The 13,997-nt window shown below is 22.8% G+C and overlaps 4 protein-coding genes across 4 annotated transcripts; 2 read left to right on the forward strand and 2 right to left on the reverse strand.

Annotated features, from left to right (window-relative positions):
• Window positions 1-497: 497 nt before the first annotated feature.
• Window positions 498-1,898, reverse strand: PVVCY_1003340 (mRNA-capping enzyme subunit alpha, putative; the record flags this gene model as incomplete). Its single annotated transcript, XM_008625780.2, has 1 exon — window positions 498-1,898. The coding sequence occupies one exon, from the start codon at window positions 1,896-1,898 to the stop codon at window positions 498-500; it is 1,401 nt and encodes a 466-aa protein (XP_008624002.1).
• Window positions 1,899-3,931: 2,033 nt separating this feature from the next.
• Window positions 3,932-5,945, forward strand: PVVCY_1003350 (atypical protein kinase, ABC-1 family, putative; the record flags this gene model as incomplete). Its single annotated transcript, XM_037634468.1, has 4 exons — window positions 3,932-3,967; window positions 4,109-4,259; window positions 4,357-4,500; window positions 4,660-5,945. The coding sequence occupies 4 exons, from the start codon at window positions 3,932-3,934 to the stop codon at window positions 5,943-5,945; spliced, it is 1,617 nt and encodes a 538-aa protein (XP_037490564.1).
• Window positions 5,946-5,997: 52 nt separating this feature from the next.
• PVVCY_1003360 (atypical protein kinase, ABC-1 family, putative) lies at window positions 5,998-10,728 on the forward strand (the record flags this gene model as incomplete). The annotated part of the gene is made up of 2 exons (XM_037634469.1): window positions 5,998-10,503; window positions 10,630-10,728. The coding sequence occupies 2 exons, from the start codon at window positions 5,998-6,000 to the stop codon at window positions 10,726-10,728; spliced, it is 4,605 nt and encodes a 1,534-aa protein (XP_037490565.1).
• A 769-nt stretch (window positions 10,729-11,497) lies between these two features.
• On the reverse strand, window positions 11,498-12,633 carry PVVCY_1003370 (serine/threonine protein phosphatase PP1, putative; the record flags this gene model as incomplete). The annotated part of the gene is made up of 3 exons (XM_008625782.2): window positions 11,498-11,823; window positions 11,954-12,277; window positions 12,369-12,633. The coding sequence occupies 3 exons, from the start codon at window positions 12,631-12,633 to the stop codon at window positions 11,498-11,500; spliced, it is 915 nt and encodes a 304-aa protein (XP_008624004.1).
• Window positions 12,634-13,997: the final 1,364 nt, after the last annotated feature.

Raw genomic sequence — 13,997 nt, forward strand, 5'->3', positions numbered from 1 at the left:
CATTGTAATTTTGGCATTAAAAAAGCTAAAGGGGCTTGACAATTGTTGTATAACAAATGGTGTATAACAAATGGTGTAATGGCATTTTATTTTTTCATAAGAATTATATTTATCTTTTCCCCACAATTTATAATATAAGAAGGATAGTCATAAATTTCGATTTGTTCAACTTACAATTTTTTGTTAATTCCATATATTTAAAAATGCGTAGAATTTTTTATTCTTAACAAAGTAAAGATTGTTTGAAGTTCGATGAAATATTTAATCTCATTGTTACAAAAAAAAAATATGTACCAATTACAACAAAAATATAGTTTCACAAAAATGTGTGTATATTTGAGAAAATGATTAAATTATAAAAAAATTATAATGGATATTTAATTGAGGATGAAAAATATTTTCCTCATATTTTACATAAAAAAATAAAAGGCCAAATAAATGAGAAAATGCAGTAAATATGGTGTCTCATTTTTGTGGTTGTTCAAAATGTGAAACTATTAAGAGCCCCTTGGGTTTGTTGCGACCTCCTTTATCAAAGTATCGATAGTTATGTTGTCTAAAATACTGTGCATAACTTTATTAAGTGTCGTAATATCATTTGGTATATTTTTATCGTATCGTATTTTTTGAGCAATCCATCCACCCTCAACTTTTTTTTCAGTTAAATCATCATTTTTACAAATTGAATAAATATTTTTAGAAACATAATAACATTCAATTATGTAATGAGAAATTTTATTATTTATAGCCATTTGTAATAATTGTTTATATACATCACCATATTCAGCTAAATAACATTTATAGGATGCTCTAATTCCATTTATTGCTATAAATAATTCAAATTTAATTGGTATATTATTATCATCATATATTGTTTCGATGCCAAAATCGACTGTATTTAAATTTAAAGGTTTCCATTTTAATAATTGATAAAAATTTCCAGTAACATATGGATAATTTAATGGGGTAAATATAATTCCATCTGATGTGTGTGGCAATTTTTTCATAATTTTTAATAGTTCTGATATTTGTGATATAGAATAAAAATCTTTTAAATATATACTTAATGGTTCATCTTCTGTATTTTCACTTTCTAAGTCAGTATATTCATCGTCTGTCAGTTCTGCATGCTCATCATTTTGTTTTGTATCATTTATTTGATTTTCTATAGAAAATGTAACTTCTTTTTGGTTTTCACGCTTATTTTTTTCATTAATATCGTTAGTTAGATTTATTACACTGTTGTCGGAATCATTTTTATTTGCTTCATCATTGTTAGTAGTATTTTTTCTCTTTTTTGAATTAGCATTTTCAATTTTGCCAATATCATTATCATTGTCATTACCATTATCATTAGATGGTTGGTCATTTTTTTTTGCTCTCTTTTTATTTTTGTACATTTTCAAAGGTGTTATAACATAATTATATACATTATTTAACCTTTCTAGATATGATAAATTAGTGATATCTTTTCTTTGTATAAATAAGCCATCATAAATTAAATAAACAATTTTTTTTTCTTCAATTCCTTTCTTTTCATTATATATAGTATCTTCTACTAATTCACCATCTAATAAAGTTAGCTGTTGTTTGACTTCTAAATTATCTATAGTAGGTATATGCATATCATTTTTAAATATATCATAATTTCTATCAATTAAAAATGTTGTATTTGAGACTATAAATAAAAAATATCTAACTCCATCTGTTTTTTCACATATTAAATAATCTTTATTAAATAAATTTTTTATATTATGTTTAGTTAATGATACAGGATTACTACCAGGAAATCCTTTCCTTTTCCATTTTAGCATTTCATTTATTTTTCCTCGAATTTTTTCTTTTAAAAATTCATTCTCTATTTTTTCGCCGGGGTTGTATATGTCTGTGATGACCATTATGCAGTAGATATTTTATGACATAAAAATGGAAAAAAAAAAAATAAAATGGAAAATTTATCAAGTAAAAAGGCTTATTGAATGGTGGTCATTATTATTATAACATATTATTATAATTTTTTTTTTTTTTTTTTTTTAAGCCGGAAAAATTTCGCCATGCGCATGTTATTACATAAACATATGCATAATATTACGGAATAATGATACTGTAAATAGTTAAATATTTTTTCACTTTTTTCATTTTTTTCATTTTTTTCATTTTTTTCATTTTTTTCATTTTGTTTGAAAATATGGAGGACTAACCTAACACGATTTCTTTAAAGGTGATGAGAATGGAGGAAAATATTTTCATACCCCTTATATTTTTATAGTATGATATAGCAAAATAAATATTTTTTAAAATATATTTTAAAAGATATAATTAATGTTTGGAAAGTCAAATAACGCATAAATGTTCTATAACTAAAAAGGGAGAACATATTTTACCCTTCATTTCTATATACACAATTATGGAATTGAGTTTACATTTTTAATAAGTTTCAAACATACAAATATGAATACACATAGTTATGATTTTTTTAAAAAAGCTTATGCATCGAAAAATGGTTGAATAGTGAACTTAACTGCATAATGATTAACATAAGTTGTGATAATTATATTTTTATATATGATCAAATATATGAGTATGTTTATAGTACCCCCAGGTTATTCCATTTTTAATAATTTTCCTCTCTCTCTTATTTATGTGTCTTTACATTTATGATAAAAAAAAAATATTATGCAATATAAACATATGAAGTTTTAACATAATATAAAAAAGTAAATTAGAAGGAATAATTTAATATACTATGTTAGCACGAAATTAATGAGATATATGCCAATGCATTTATTAAATTGTTTTTACTTTTTAAGTAATAAGTTTAATCCCTTTATTATTTTCAAAAAACATATTCATAAATTTATTGGCAATGATATATATAGCTAGGTTAATTAAATATTGTTGTAAAAAAAAAAAAAAATGAAATAAATGTATTGTGCATTTATATAAACTAGAAAAGTTTTTAGACAAATATTATTTGGTTATATCCAATGATATCAACAATTATTATTATATAAAATTATGTTTATCCAATTTAAAGAAATTTATAAAAAAGTTGTAAAATAACGTAAAAAATGTAAAAAAATATAAAAAAATTGTTGCATATATATTTTCAAATTTATTTATATATAGAAAAAAAAAAAATGTTTATACACAATTTCAACATAAATTGCATAAGTTTTAATATGTATATATTTGCATTATAATTTTTATAATTTTTTATTTTTTTTAATTTTTAATCTATCATTTCAATGTGCTAACAAATTGCACTATTATTTTTTGTATATAATTATTCCTAATCATTGTATCATAATAAAGATGGTATGATTGGTTTATTTGTTTGTGTATAATTTGTATATTTATTAATTTTTCTTTATTTTTTTTGTATAAATTTTGTGAATATATTTCCAGACATTTATGTTTTAGTAGCATCCTATTTATGTCCTTATTTAAATATATTATATGTTTTAAAAGTTGTAGGTATTTTATTTGTTTTGTGTAAAATGATTTTTAATATATGCACATGCATATAGAGATTAATATTATTTGTATTTATTTTCATTGACATATAATATTTCATATATTTTAAAATTACTTAACACTATTATTTGTTTAATTCTTGTTTTTATGTTATTTTTTTATTTTGTTTTTTGCAATTTACAAAAAATATATATATGGGAATGTTCATGCATTATAGAATAACCATTAAGTTCATTCCTTTTTAAAACATTCAAACTATATAATATACAAAATTTAATAATACTATATTGCTGTGTAGACAATTAGCATTATAGGAATATTTTAGATCGTTTTCAATAAATGGAAAAGGTTGGCATTGCTTATCATTACTTCTTTTTACTTGTCTTATCATTATTTATTTATATTTTTTTTCCCCATTTTTAGCATAATACTATATAATTCACTTGAAGATAAAATGAATCAGTATGACCAATGGAATCGTAGGATACGAGTATGCACAAACAAATGTTTTTATTTATACAATATCGTTTACTAAAATATGTTATAAAATATATGTATGGTTGTTTAAGAATAGATCATGTCACCACAAAATGAGTAATATATATGTGTGCATATTTAATAATTTTTTTAGACAATCTGGTACTGCAGCAGCTTATATGTTGAGTATAAAAATGCGTTGAGGAAATCGAAAAAAATGCCCGTCGAAAAAAAAAATGAATATTGGGAAAAAAAGCATGAAGAATTCGCTACAAAAATGTTAAATAATATTTACGAGCTGCGAGGTTTGAAAAAAATGAAATAATATATGCATGTTCATACAAAAAATGATCAAATAAAAATTATTTATGTACACTTAATTTTTCAACTGCTTGATTACAGGATGGTGGGTTAAGGTCGGGCAATTTTTAAGCACCCAGGAAAATATTATGCCAGTTGCATATATAGAAAAGTTCACAAAATTGCAAGATATGATGCCTACATCACCTTTTGAAAAAATTGAAGTTATTTTAAAAAGGGAATTAGGTAAAATATAATATGTGTGCAATTTTTATGATTTACCTGAATTGTTCATAATTTTATTTCGTTTTTTCAATTTTTTTATTACATGTTCATAATTTTGGACAAAAATAAAAATATAATTTTTCATAAACGTATTTGGCTTTTTCAACATAAATTGTATAGGAGACATGTATGAACTTTTTGATTATATTGATAAAACCCCTCTTGCAAGTGCATCAATAGGACAAGTACATAAGGCTCGATTGAAAACAGGGAGTATGATTGAAAATATGAGTAAGTCATATAAAAACGATTATAATGTTATAATAAAAATTCAACATGAAGGTATAGATAAATTTTTATCGTCTGATATTAGTACATTGAAAAAAGTATCATGGGCATTTGGATTAATAGACAAAAATTTTAATTTTGGTGATTATATTGAAGAATGGCAAAATTCAGCATCAAGAGAATTAAATTATAATTATGAGTTATATCACCAATTGTTAGCTTATAATACATATAAAAATTCAGCTATAGATTTAAAAATTCCTAAAATATATTGTGCATATACAACTTCAAAAGTTTTAGTAATGGAATATATTAAAGGATTTAAAATTACGGATACAAAATCTATAAAAAAATATAATATAAATACATATGATTTAATATATAGAATTATAGATTATTTTGCATATCAAATACATAATGATGGTTTTTTTCATGGGGACCCTCATCCCGGTAATATTCTTGTCATGTTAAAAAGTAATAGAAATAAAAAAGCTAGATCTAATAAATATTCTAAAGAAAAAAATAAAAAACTAAATTATTATGAAATAAATGAATTAGATAATCAAAACAAATTACTTAATTGTAGTGAAACAGAATATAGAAGTTTATCAAATTATGACAATCAAAATGATTATGATGAAAATGTAAATAAATTCATGAAAAGGCATAGTTTAGGTAATGGATCTTGTGCATCTATGGAAGAATTTATAAGTTCTAGATATAATATTACACATTTAAAAAGTGGTTTCAATAAATATCGAAACTCTTATTCAAAAATGGGTAGTTCATCTGGGATTTATAATAAAAAGGATGAAGATATTGCAGACAAAGTTTTAAGGGAAGATTATAAATATCTTATCAACAATACCGACATAATTAATAATGAAAATAAAACAACTGAAAATGGAATGAGTAAAAATAAGGGGGAAGAACAAAGTACTATAACTTCAAATAAAAATGCATCAAAATCAGAGAACTCCACTTCATATATTAAATCAAATTCAAAAATAAATAAGAAAGAAAAAAAGGAATATCCAAAAGAAATGAATAAAGATGAAACATATGCTACATCAATTGAATTAGACGAAAAAGAAACAAGTTTAAGTAAAAAAAGTGATGAAAATAATTTAAAAAGGGAAAAAAAAAAAAAAAAAAAAAAAAAAAAAAAAGTCTTATGATTGTGTACCAGTAGTTATAGATTGGGGACTTATAAAACAATTAGATAGTGTAATGAAATTAGCATTTTGTAAATTAGTATATAATGTTAATTGTATGAACTTTTTAAATATTATAGAAGCTTTTGAAGACATGGGGTTCCGTTTTAATGATGACTTTACATATGATCCTGAAATATATATTGAAAATTTGAAAAAGTTTTTTTTAAAAAAGTTTGAAGAATCTGAAATAAAATTAAATGAAAATGAAAATACAACAAATAATAATGGAAAAGAAAATAATATGAGTTTTTTAAAAAATATAGATAAAAATGAAGTTATGGAAAAAAGTCCAATAAGCGATGTACCTAAAGATATAATATTTTTTTTAAGGGTAGCATCATTATTACATGGTTTATGTACACAAATGAATGTAAAAATAAATTACTTAAGTATATTTTCAAAACGTGCTAAAGAAGCTTTAGAAAATATATATAAACCTATTGATACATCTATATATGTTACACCAATTAGTAAGAAACCGAAAACATTTTTAGAGAAACGGATACATAATTTTATTAAAAAATTATATGAAAAAGAGAAAATATTAGGATGTCAAATATGTATTATTTATAAAAAAAATGTAGTTGTAGATACATGTGTTGGAATGACAGGAGTTGTTGATAGACGTCCAATAACTAGACACTCATTATTTAATGGATATTCTTTAAATAAGTTAATATTAAATATTGCATTAATTCACCTAATTTATAATAAAAATAACGATGAAGAATTGTTTGAAAATGGGCATCTAAATGTATGTACAACCAATCAAAACGGTACTCTTTTTAAACAGTCTGAAAAAGATGTAGCTAGCCAAAAGGAAACAAATGAAATAGACAAGATAAGCGGCAGATGTGATGGTTCGAAAAATGTTTTAGTAATAAATAAAAAAAATGAAAAAAAAGAAAATCAAAATTATGACAAAATAAATAATAGTAAAGGAGGTTTGGATAAAAAAAAGAAACCTACTCAGATATATAGTGAAAAAGAGATATATAAAAATATAGAATCCGAAAAAATAAAAAAATTTAAAAAAAAGTTAGACACACCTATATCAAACTATTGGGATGGATTCATATGTAATAATAAAAAACATATAACAATAAAAGATTTTTTAACATTAAAATGTTTTATTAGAAAACCATTTCATGAAAATATAACATTAAATAAATTTATTAATTACAATAGTATGATTAGTATGATAGAAAATGCAAAAAATTATAATGTAAAAAATAGATCAAAGATGTATGGTGAGTATATGTACTTAATTGATACATACATTATGTCCGAATTAATTTATAACATATCTGGGTTAGCATATCATGAATATATTTATAAAAATATTATAAAGCCATTAAATTTAGAAGAAGAGATGTTTATTCCTTTACCATCTTATTTTTTAAAAAATATAAATGATAAAAAAAAAAAAACAAATCAAAAGAATAAAAATGTAGAGAACAGTTCTAATAGTAGTAGCAAAATATCAGCTGGATTTGGATCATCTAATAATCTTAGTAATGTTTCTTCTTCCTTGATGAATATCAAAAATAATGGATTTAGCAAGTATGGTGGTGATGATTCATCACATATTGAGTCTTATTATAATTCTAAAGGGAATCAAAATATTTCTAATTTTAAAAAAAAAAAATATGACTATAAAGGTGGGAATCCATTTTTTATGACCAATAAAAATGCACAATTATCTAACAATTTTAGAATAATTAAAAATAAAAATAAAAGAATGAATGGTGTTTATAATCTTTCAAATAATTTATCTGAAAATAAATTTATAAATATAAGTACTTATAATTATAAAATAAATAAAAATAACAGTTTAATAAATATAAATGAACAAAATGAGCTTATTAAAAAGATGAATAGGTCATCAAGTATTGATGCATATTTTACAGTAAAAGAATCGATGGATGTCAAAAAAAAAATAAAAAGTGAAAGTGTTGAAAAGGTAAATAATACAGTACCAATGAATCTGAGTCAACAATCATGTTCTGATCTTAAAGAGGATGTAAATAAAGGAATAGGACAGTCTGATACATTACAAAGCTTTAAAGAAATAGAAATAAAAAGAGAGCATGATAAAGAAAATGAAAATGATGAGGAAGATAATTTTTATGATGCTAAAGACAATTTGACAGAATCTGAAATGAAAAGTGATAAAGGAGGTAGTAACAAAGTTTATGTTAAATGTAAGAGTATCGAAATAAATGAAGGTAAAAATAATGGAAAACAAAAAGATGTATTCAGTTTAAAACATACATTTTTAAATCATGTTGATAATTTAAAAGAAAAAACAAAAAAAATTAATGATTCTATAAAAAACATATATGAAAACAATGAAAATATGTTTTTAAAGAATCTATTTACATCTCAAAAAAAAACAGATAAAGACAACTTTGATAATAATAAAGATTGTAGAAGAGATAAAAATTATGATTTTCGAAATATTGAATATAAACATTTATATGAAAAAAAAAATATTAAAAAGATTAGAAAACGTGATATATTTTTTGAAAGTATTTTAAAAGATGGAAAATTAAATAATATAGACAAAATGTGGTATATAAAAAATATAAATAAATTAAAATCACCACTTAAAATATTAGAAAAAAATTCAAAAAAAATATCAGATGTAAAAAATAATTCAAAGAGAAGATCCATTAGTTGTAACAATTTTAATCATGAAAATGATTTATTTAAAAATGTAGACTCAAATGAAGATGGAAATGATGGATATAAAAAGGGTAGAAACAATGGAAATGCAAATTATCAAAATAATAAAATTGTTAGCAGCATGAATGATAACCGAAATTTACATTATAAAAATAAAAAGAAAGAACCAACTTATAATAAAAAAGAGAGTATACCAGCCATTTTTGTAAATAACATAATTTTAGAACCTAAAGTAGATGTAATTGAAAAAAGAGAATCTATTATTATTAAAAATTATGAGGAATTCATAAATAATAATTTAAACTTTAATGAAAGCATAAAAGAACTTTGTGAAAATGTTGTATCGGAAAATAGTAGTGAGGAATCAGTAAATAGTATATTAAAAGAAGATTATAATAATTATCAGAAAAAAAAAAATATAAAATATAAAAAATTATATAAATATATTAATGAGCTTAAAGAATATGTAAGAGATAAAGAAAAACAATTAGACATGATGAAAAAAAATGAAATTGAATCGAATAGCAATAGTTTTATTTTTGAAAATGTTGTCAAAAAGGATAGTAGTAATGATAATGTTTTTAATAATGAAAATGATAGTTGTAATAAAAATGGAACAAACAGTTTTCAGGCAAATACTAATAATAGTGATGCTAAGCAAAAGGAAGTAGAATATGAAGCTATGAAAACGGAGTTAAATAAAGAAAAGAATTTATTAAAGAAATTGATAGATTATAAATATTTAATTATTAAAAAACAAATAGAAAATGTAAATAAAAGAAAAACAAAAAAAATGATTTATAATAATGTAGATTCAGATGAATATGCAATGTTTAGTGATACAGAATGTAGTAGCAACTATGACGATAAAAATTATATTTTTAATGATGACTATCTAAAAATGAAAGATAGAAATATTAAAGAAAAAATTAAAAAATTAGAAACATATTTAATAATGAAAAAGGCATACAAAAAAAATGATGAAGGGCATATCCCTGAAATAAATCACACTATAAATAAAAATACTGATGTTTGTTGGAAGTTAGTATATTCAAAAAGAAATGAATCTATGGCAGAGAAATTATCAGATAACGGAAATCCAAACAATAATTTTGAAAATTTATTAAACACTAATATGCAAAAAAGTAAAAAAAAAGTAACATCAGACAATGCATCTGACGATGCTGATAATGATACACAAAAGGATGGAAGTAATAAAGATGTGACTAACATGAAAAAGGAAAGTGAAAACAATAGTGCTAACACTGCCAATCCAAATGAACAGGGTGAAAAGATGGAATCTAAATTAAAATCATATTTAAATAATTCAAATTCAAAACAAAGTAATAAATATATAACTATTTTTCAATTAGCACAAGATAAACCATATGTTTTAGATCCCCTAATATATGATTCTAAAAAAATCTTAGACAAATATATTCCAATAAATGGTAGATATACTGCAAAAGCTTTAACTAAAATATTAGCATTTACAAATGAAAATATATTTTTTCCTTCTAACATTATGAATATAATAAGAAAAGTTTATACAATTGAAGAAAGTATTGAATCTTTTGTTTTAACGGGAGGGATGAGCAGAAAATGGGGATTGGGTTTTCAACTATTTGAGTGTGAATATGATGGAGAAATAAATGAAGAATTTGCAATGGAAAAGAAAAAGAAAGAAAAAAGAAAAAGCAGGAAATACAAAACTTCAAGAAAAATTGTGGGGTATGGACAATCTGACTGTTCAGGATGTTTTACTCTTTCATTTCCCGAGATAAACTTATCAATAACCCTATTGCTATCGGACTTGTATAAGGGGGCAGAGGTAAGACCATCCCAACTTTATTCTATCTTATGTTCTATCTTATGTTCTATCTTATGTTCTAACCTTATTATGTCCCAACTTATGTTCATTTTTAAGTATTTCATTTGTGCATTCTTTTATTTTCAGGCTGCGCATTTAATATTGGAGTACGTGTTGAAGTTGTATGGGATAAGACCAAAATGGAAGGTACCGATAAAGGTGTCTAATTTATTAAAAGTTTTATAAAAAAATATTCTTTATATATATTTTAGAATGTGATGTGTGGGGGCACCTTGTATGTTTGACCCGCCTTTTTCATTCACTGCCTTTTTTTTTGCTTTTTTTTGTAATTATTGATTTTTTTTGTTTTTTTGCATTTAAAACGTTTTTATAATAATACATAAATAATTCATATTAAAAAAAAATTAAATATAAGAACATAAATATATATAAATATTTGATTTAATTTTTAAATGCGCAATTGTATATTTATAAAGTATAAGAAAAAATAAACTAGATTGCATATAAGTATGTATATATATAAGTAGGAAAACTATATATAAATATCCACACGGTATTATATGCATAATTATGTATATATGGGTGTGTGTCTGTGTTTGCTTGATTGTAGGGGGATATAGATAATAATATATTTAGTGTAACTTTTGCACGTTCAAAAAAAATAAATAAATAAATAATTTGAACTATGTAAACAAGATTGAAAAATTATATATGCGCCTAAATATAATTATAAACATGCAATGGGCCCTATATGAATATATAATTTTCCATATATATATAATAATAGTATATATATATATGTAAATTATGCATATATACGTAAAAAAAAAAAAAAAAAAACAATTTCTTATAAACAAATTTTAATTAAAAAAAAAATGAAAAATAGTAATAACTAAATTAAAACATATATGAATATCAAAATTGTGTGTGTTACATTAATAATTTAATATATTCCAATTAAAATTGTGCATATTTTAAAATCTTAGTATATTTTTTATGTTGTTATTTTTTTTTTTTCAACTGGTTTTAAAATTTGAAATGAACACATTAGTGTCTCGTCAACACTCATCATAGCCCCTGCATTATCAAATTCACCACAATAATTGGGAGCAGAAAATAAAGTAACTAATTGTCTTTTTGCAAAAAATTCATAACCATCTTCTACAACTTGATGTGCTCTGCATATCAAATCAAGTTCATGCTTCCTTAAAAAATTATGTACTACATCTTGTCCAAATGTGAAGGACACACCTCTGTCGTTTTCCCCCCATCCGTTTATCTCCTTTTCGGGGTCTGACCAGAGCAAGTCACACAGTAGGCCTGGCAAAGAAACGTGAAAAATGTTAATAAATGTTAAGAAATGTTAAGAAATGTTAAGAAATGTTAAGAAGCATGGAAGAAAATGTAAGAAAATGTAAGAAATCACGAGAGAAACCACGAGAGAAATTACCATTGTCGGGGACGTCGGTGGGCCTTGTGATTTTTCGAATTTGCTCCATATTATTTAACTCGGGTGATAATCCACCATGCATACAAAAAATTTTTTCATCGATTATAGCTGCCACAGGTAAACAGTTGAAGCAGTCTATAAAAGTTTTCCATAGTTTAACACTATACCTCCTTTTGCATTCATCATAAAAACCGTAGATCCTATTTATGGAGGCACATTCATGATTACCCCTTAGTAAGAAAAAATTTTCAGGATATTTTATTTTATATGCTAATAATAGGCAGATAGTCTCTAAGCTTTGCTTCCCTCGATCGACGTAGTCACCTAAAAAGGAAAAAAAGATTCGATTCAATATGTTTTTCATGCAGATCCAAGGGTTTGCTATTTCTTTTTCTCAACTGTCATATGTACATACCTAAAAATAGATAGTTGGCATCCGGGGGGAAACCGCCATATTCAAATAATCTTAACAAGTCATAAAATTGGCCATGTATATCTCCACATATTTTTATTGGGGCTTCTAATTCTAATAATATTGGTTGATTTAAAAAGATTTCTCTACTAGATAAGCATAAAATTTTAATTTCATTTTCTGTCAAATTAACATTTTTTCCTGGTCTTGTTCCTCGAACTTCTATTAGTTTAGATATTACATTATCTATATCAATTTCTAATGCCATAATAAAAGTGACTATAAGTTAAATTATTTATTTTTTTCGCTTTCCAATTATATATTGATAAATATTTTTACAGGAATTTTATTAATCATTAAGTATGTACACATGCATATGTATATATAAACATATATATGCATACATATATACAATATTATTAATCTAAAATATTTGAAACATAACTTTTATGCATTCCATTTGAAAGTAAAAATAATATAGAAGAGTATATGATAGAAATTCTGATTATTTTATAATATGAATAGCATCGCAGGTATATATTATGTCCCCTTATTAGTAATAGCAAATAGTGATAATATTATATAAGGGTACTGGGGCTTATGTATGTATATATAACTTCTTGAGGTGAATTAAAAAATATACTCATATAATATTTCTTTATGCATGTGAAATTGATTATAAAAAAATTCCCAAATAAATATAATAATACAAATTTATGTATTATTATAAAACAAAATGTGATATAGTTCGATATTAATATAATCCTAATTTGTTTCTAAATATATCCTATTCTCTTGAAAGAGGCTTCCTTTTTTTACGCATTCTAAATTTACAAAAGTAATACACATATTTTTTTATTTGGTCATTTTAACTTCTATCCCTTCCTCTTTTTAATGATATTGTTAATATATATATTTCAAGCTAAAATTGTTTTCTTGTGTTTGTTGTATTTCTCTATACTTTTTTTTTTTTTCTGACTATGTAATTTCGTAATGCTTATTTTTGTAATGGGTAATTTTTATATTTTGTTTGGCTATAACTACATTGAAATAATTTTCTAAAATAATATTATATATTTTTTATACTTTATATATAAGCTATAATTTTTTTTTATTTATTTGTCCCTCTTTATATCTAAATCAAATAATTTAAAAACCATGTATCTTAAATCTATAATGAAAAACTGTCAATATGTTATATCCCAATTGATATAAAAAAAATCTTAAACATGTGTCAAAAAAAAAAGAACATCAAAAAATGTGTACATAATTTTATGAATATTAGGAGATATACATTTGCTATATAATTTATACAAGTACAAATATTTTTAATGTTGAAACATAAAAAAACTTAACAAATATGCTAGCATATTATTAAAAAAGTAAATTATATGTGAAATATATATTTATAGCATAATTTATTTATTGTTTATTATTTTTTTTATTTATGCAATATAATATACATATGTATTTATTATTATTATTTATTATTATTTTATTATTATTATTTTATTATATATTTAATTATTCATTATAGCTTATAAAAAGCAAAACAAAAAATATATTGCGTATATGATATAAATAATTATTTCACGGAGATAAATAAAATTAAATATATATTTTGTATATACT

The sequence above is a fragment of the Plasmodium vinckei genome, assembly GCF_900681995.1.
Source record: "Plasmodium vinckei vinckei genome assembly, chromosome: PVVCY_10".
Lineage (NCBI taxonomy): Eukaryota > Apicomplexa > Aconoidasida > Haemosporida > Plasmodiidae > Plasmodium > Plasmodium vinckei.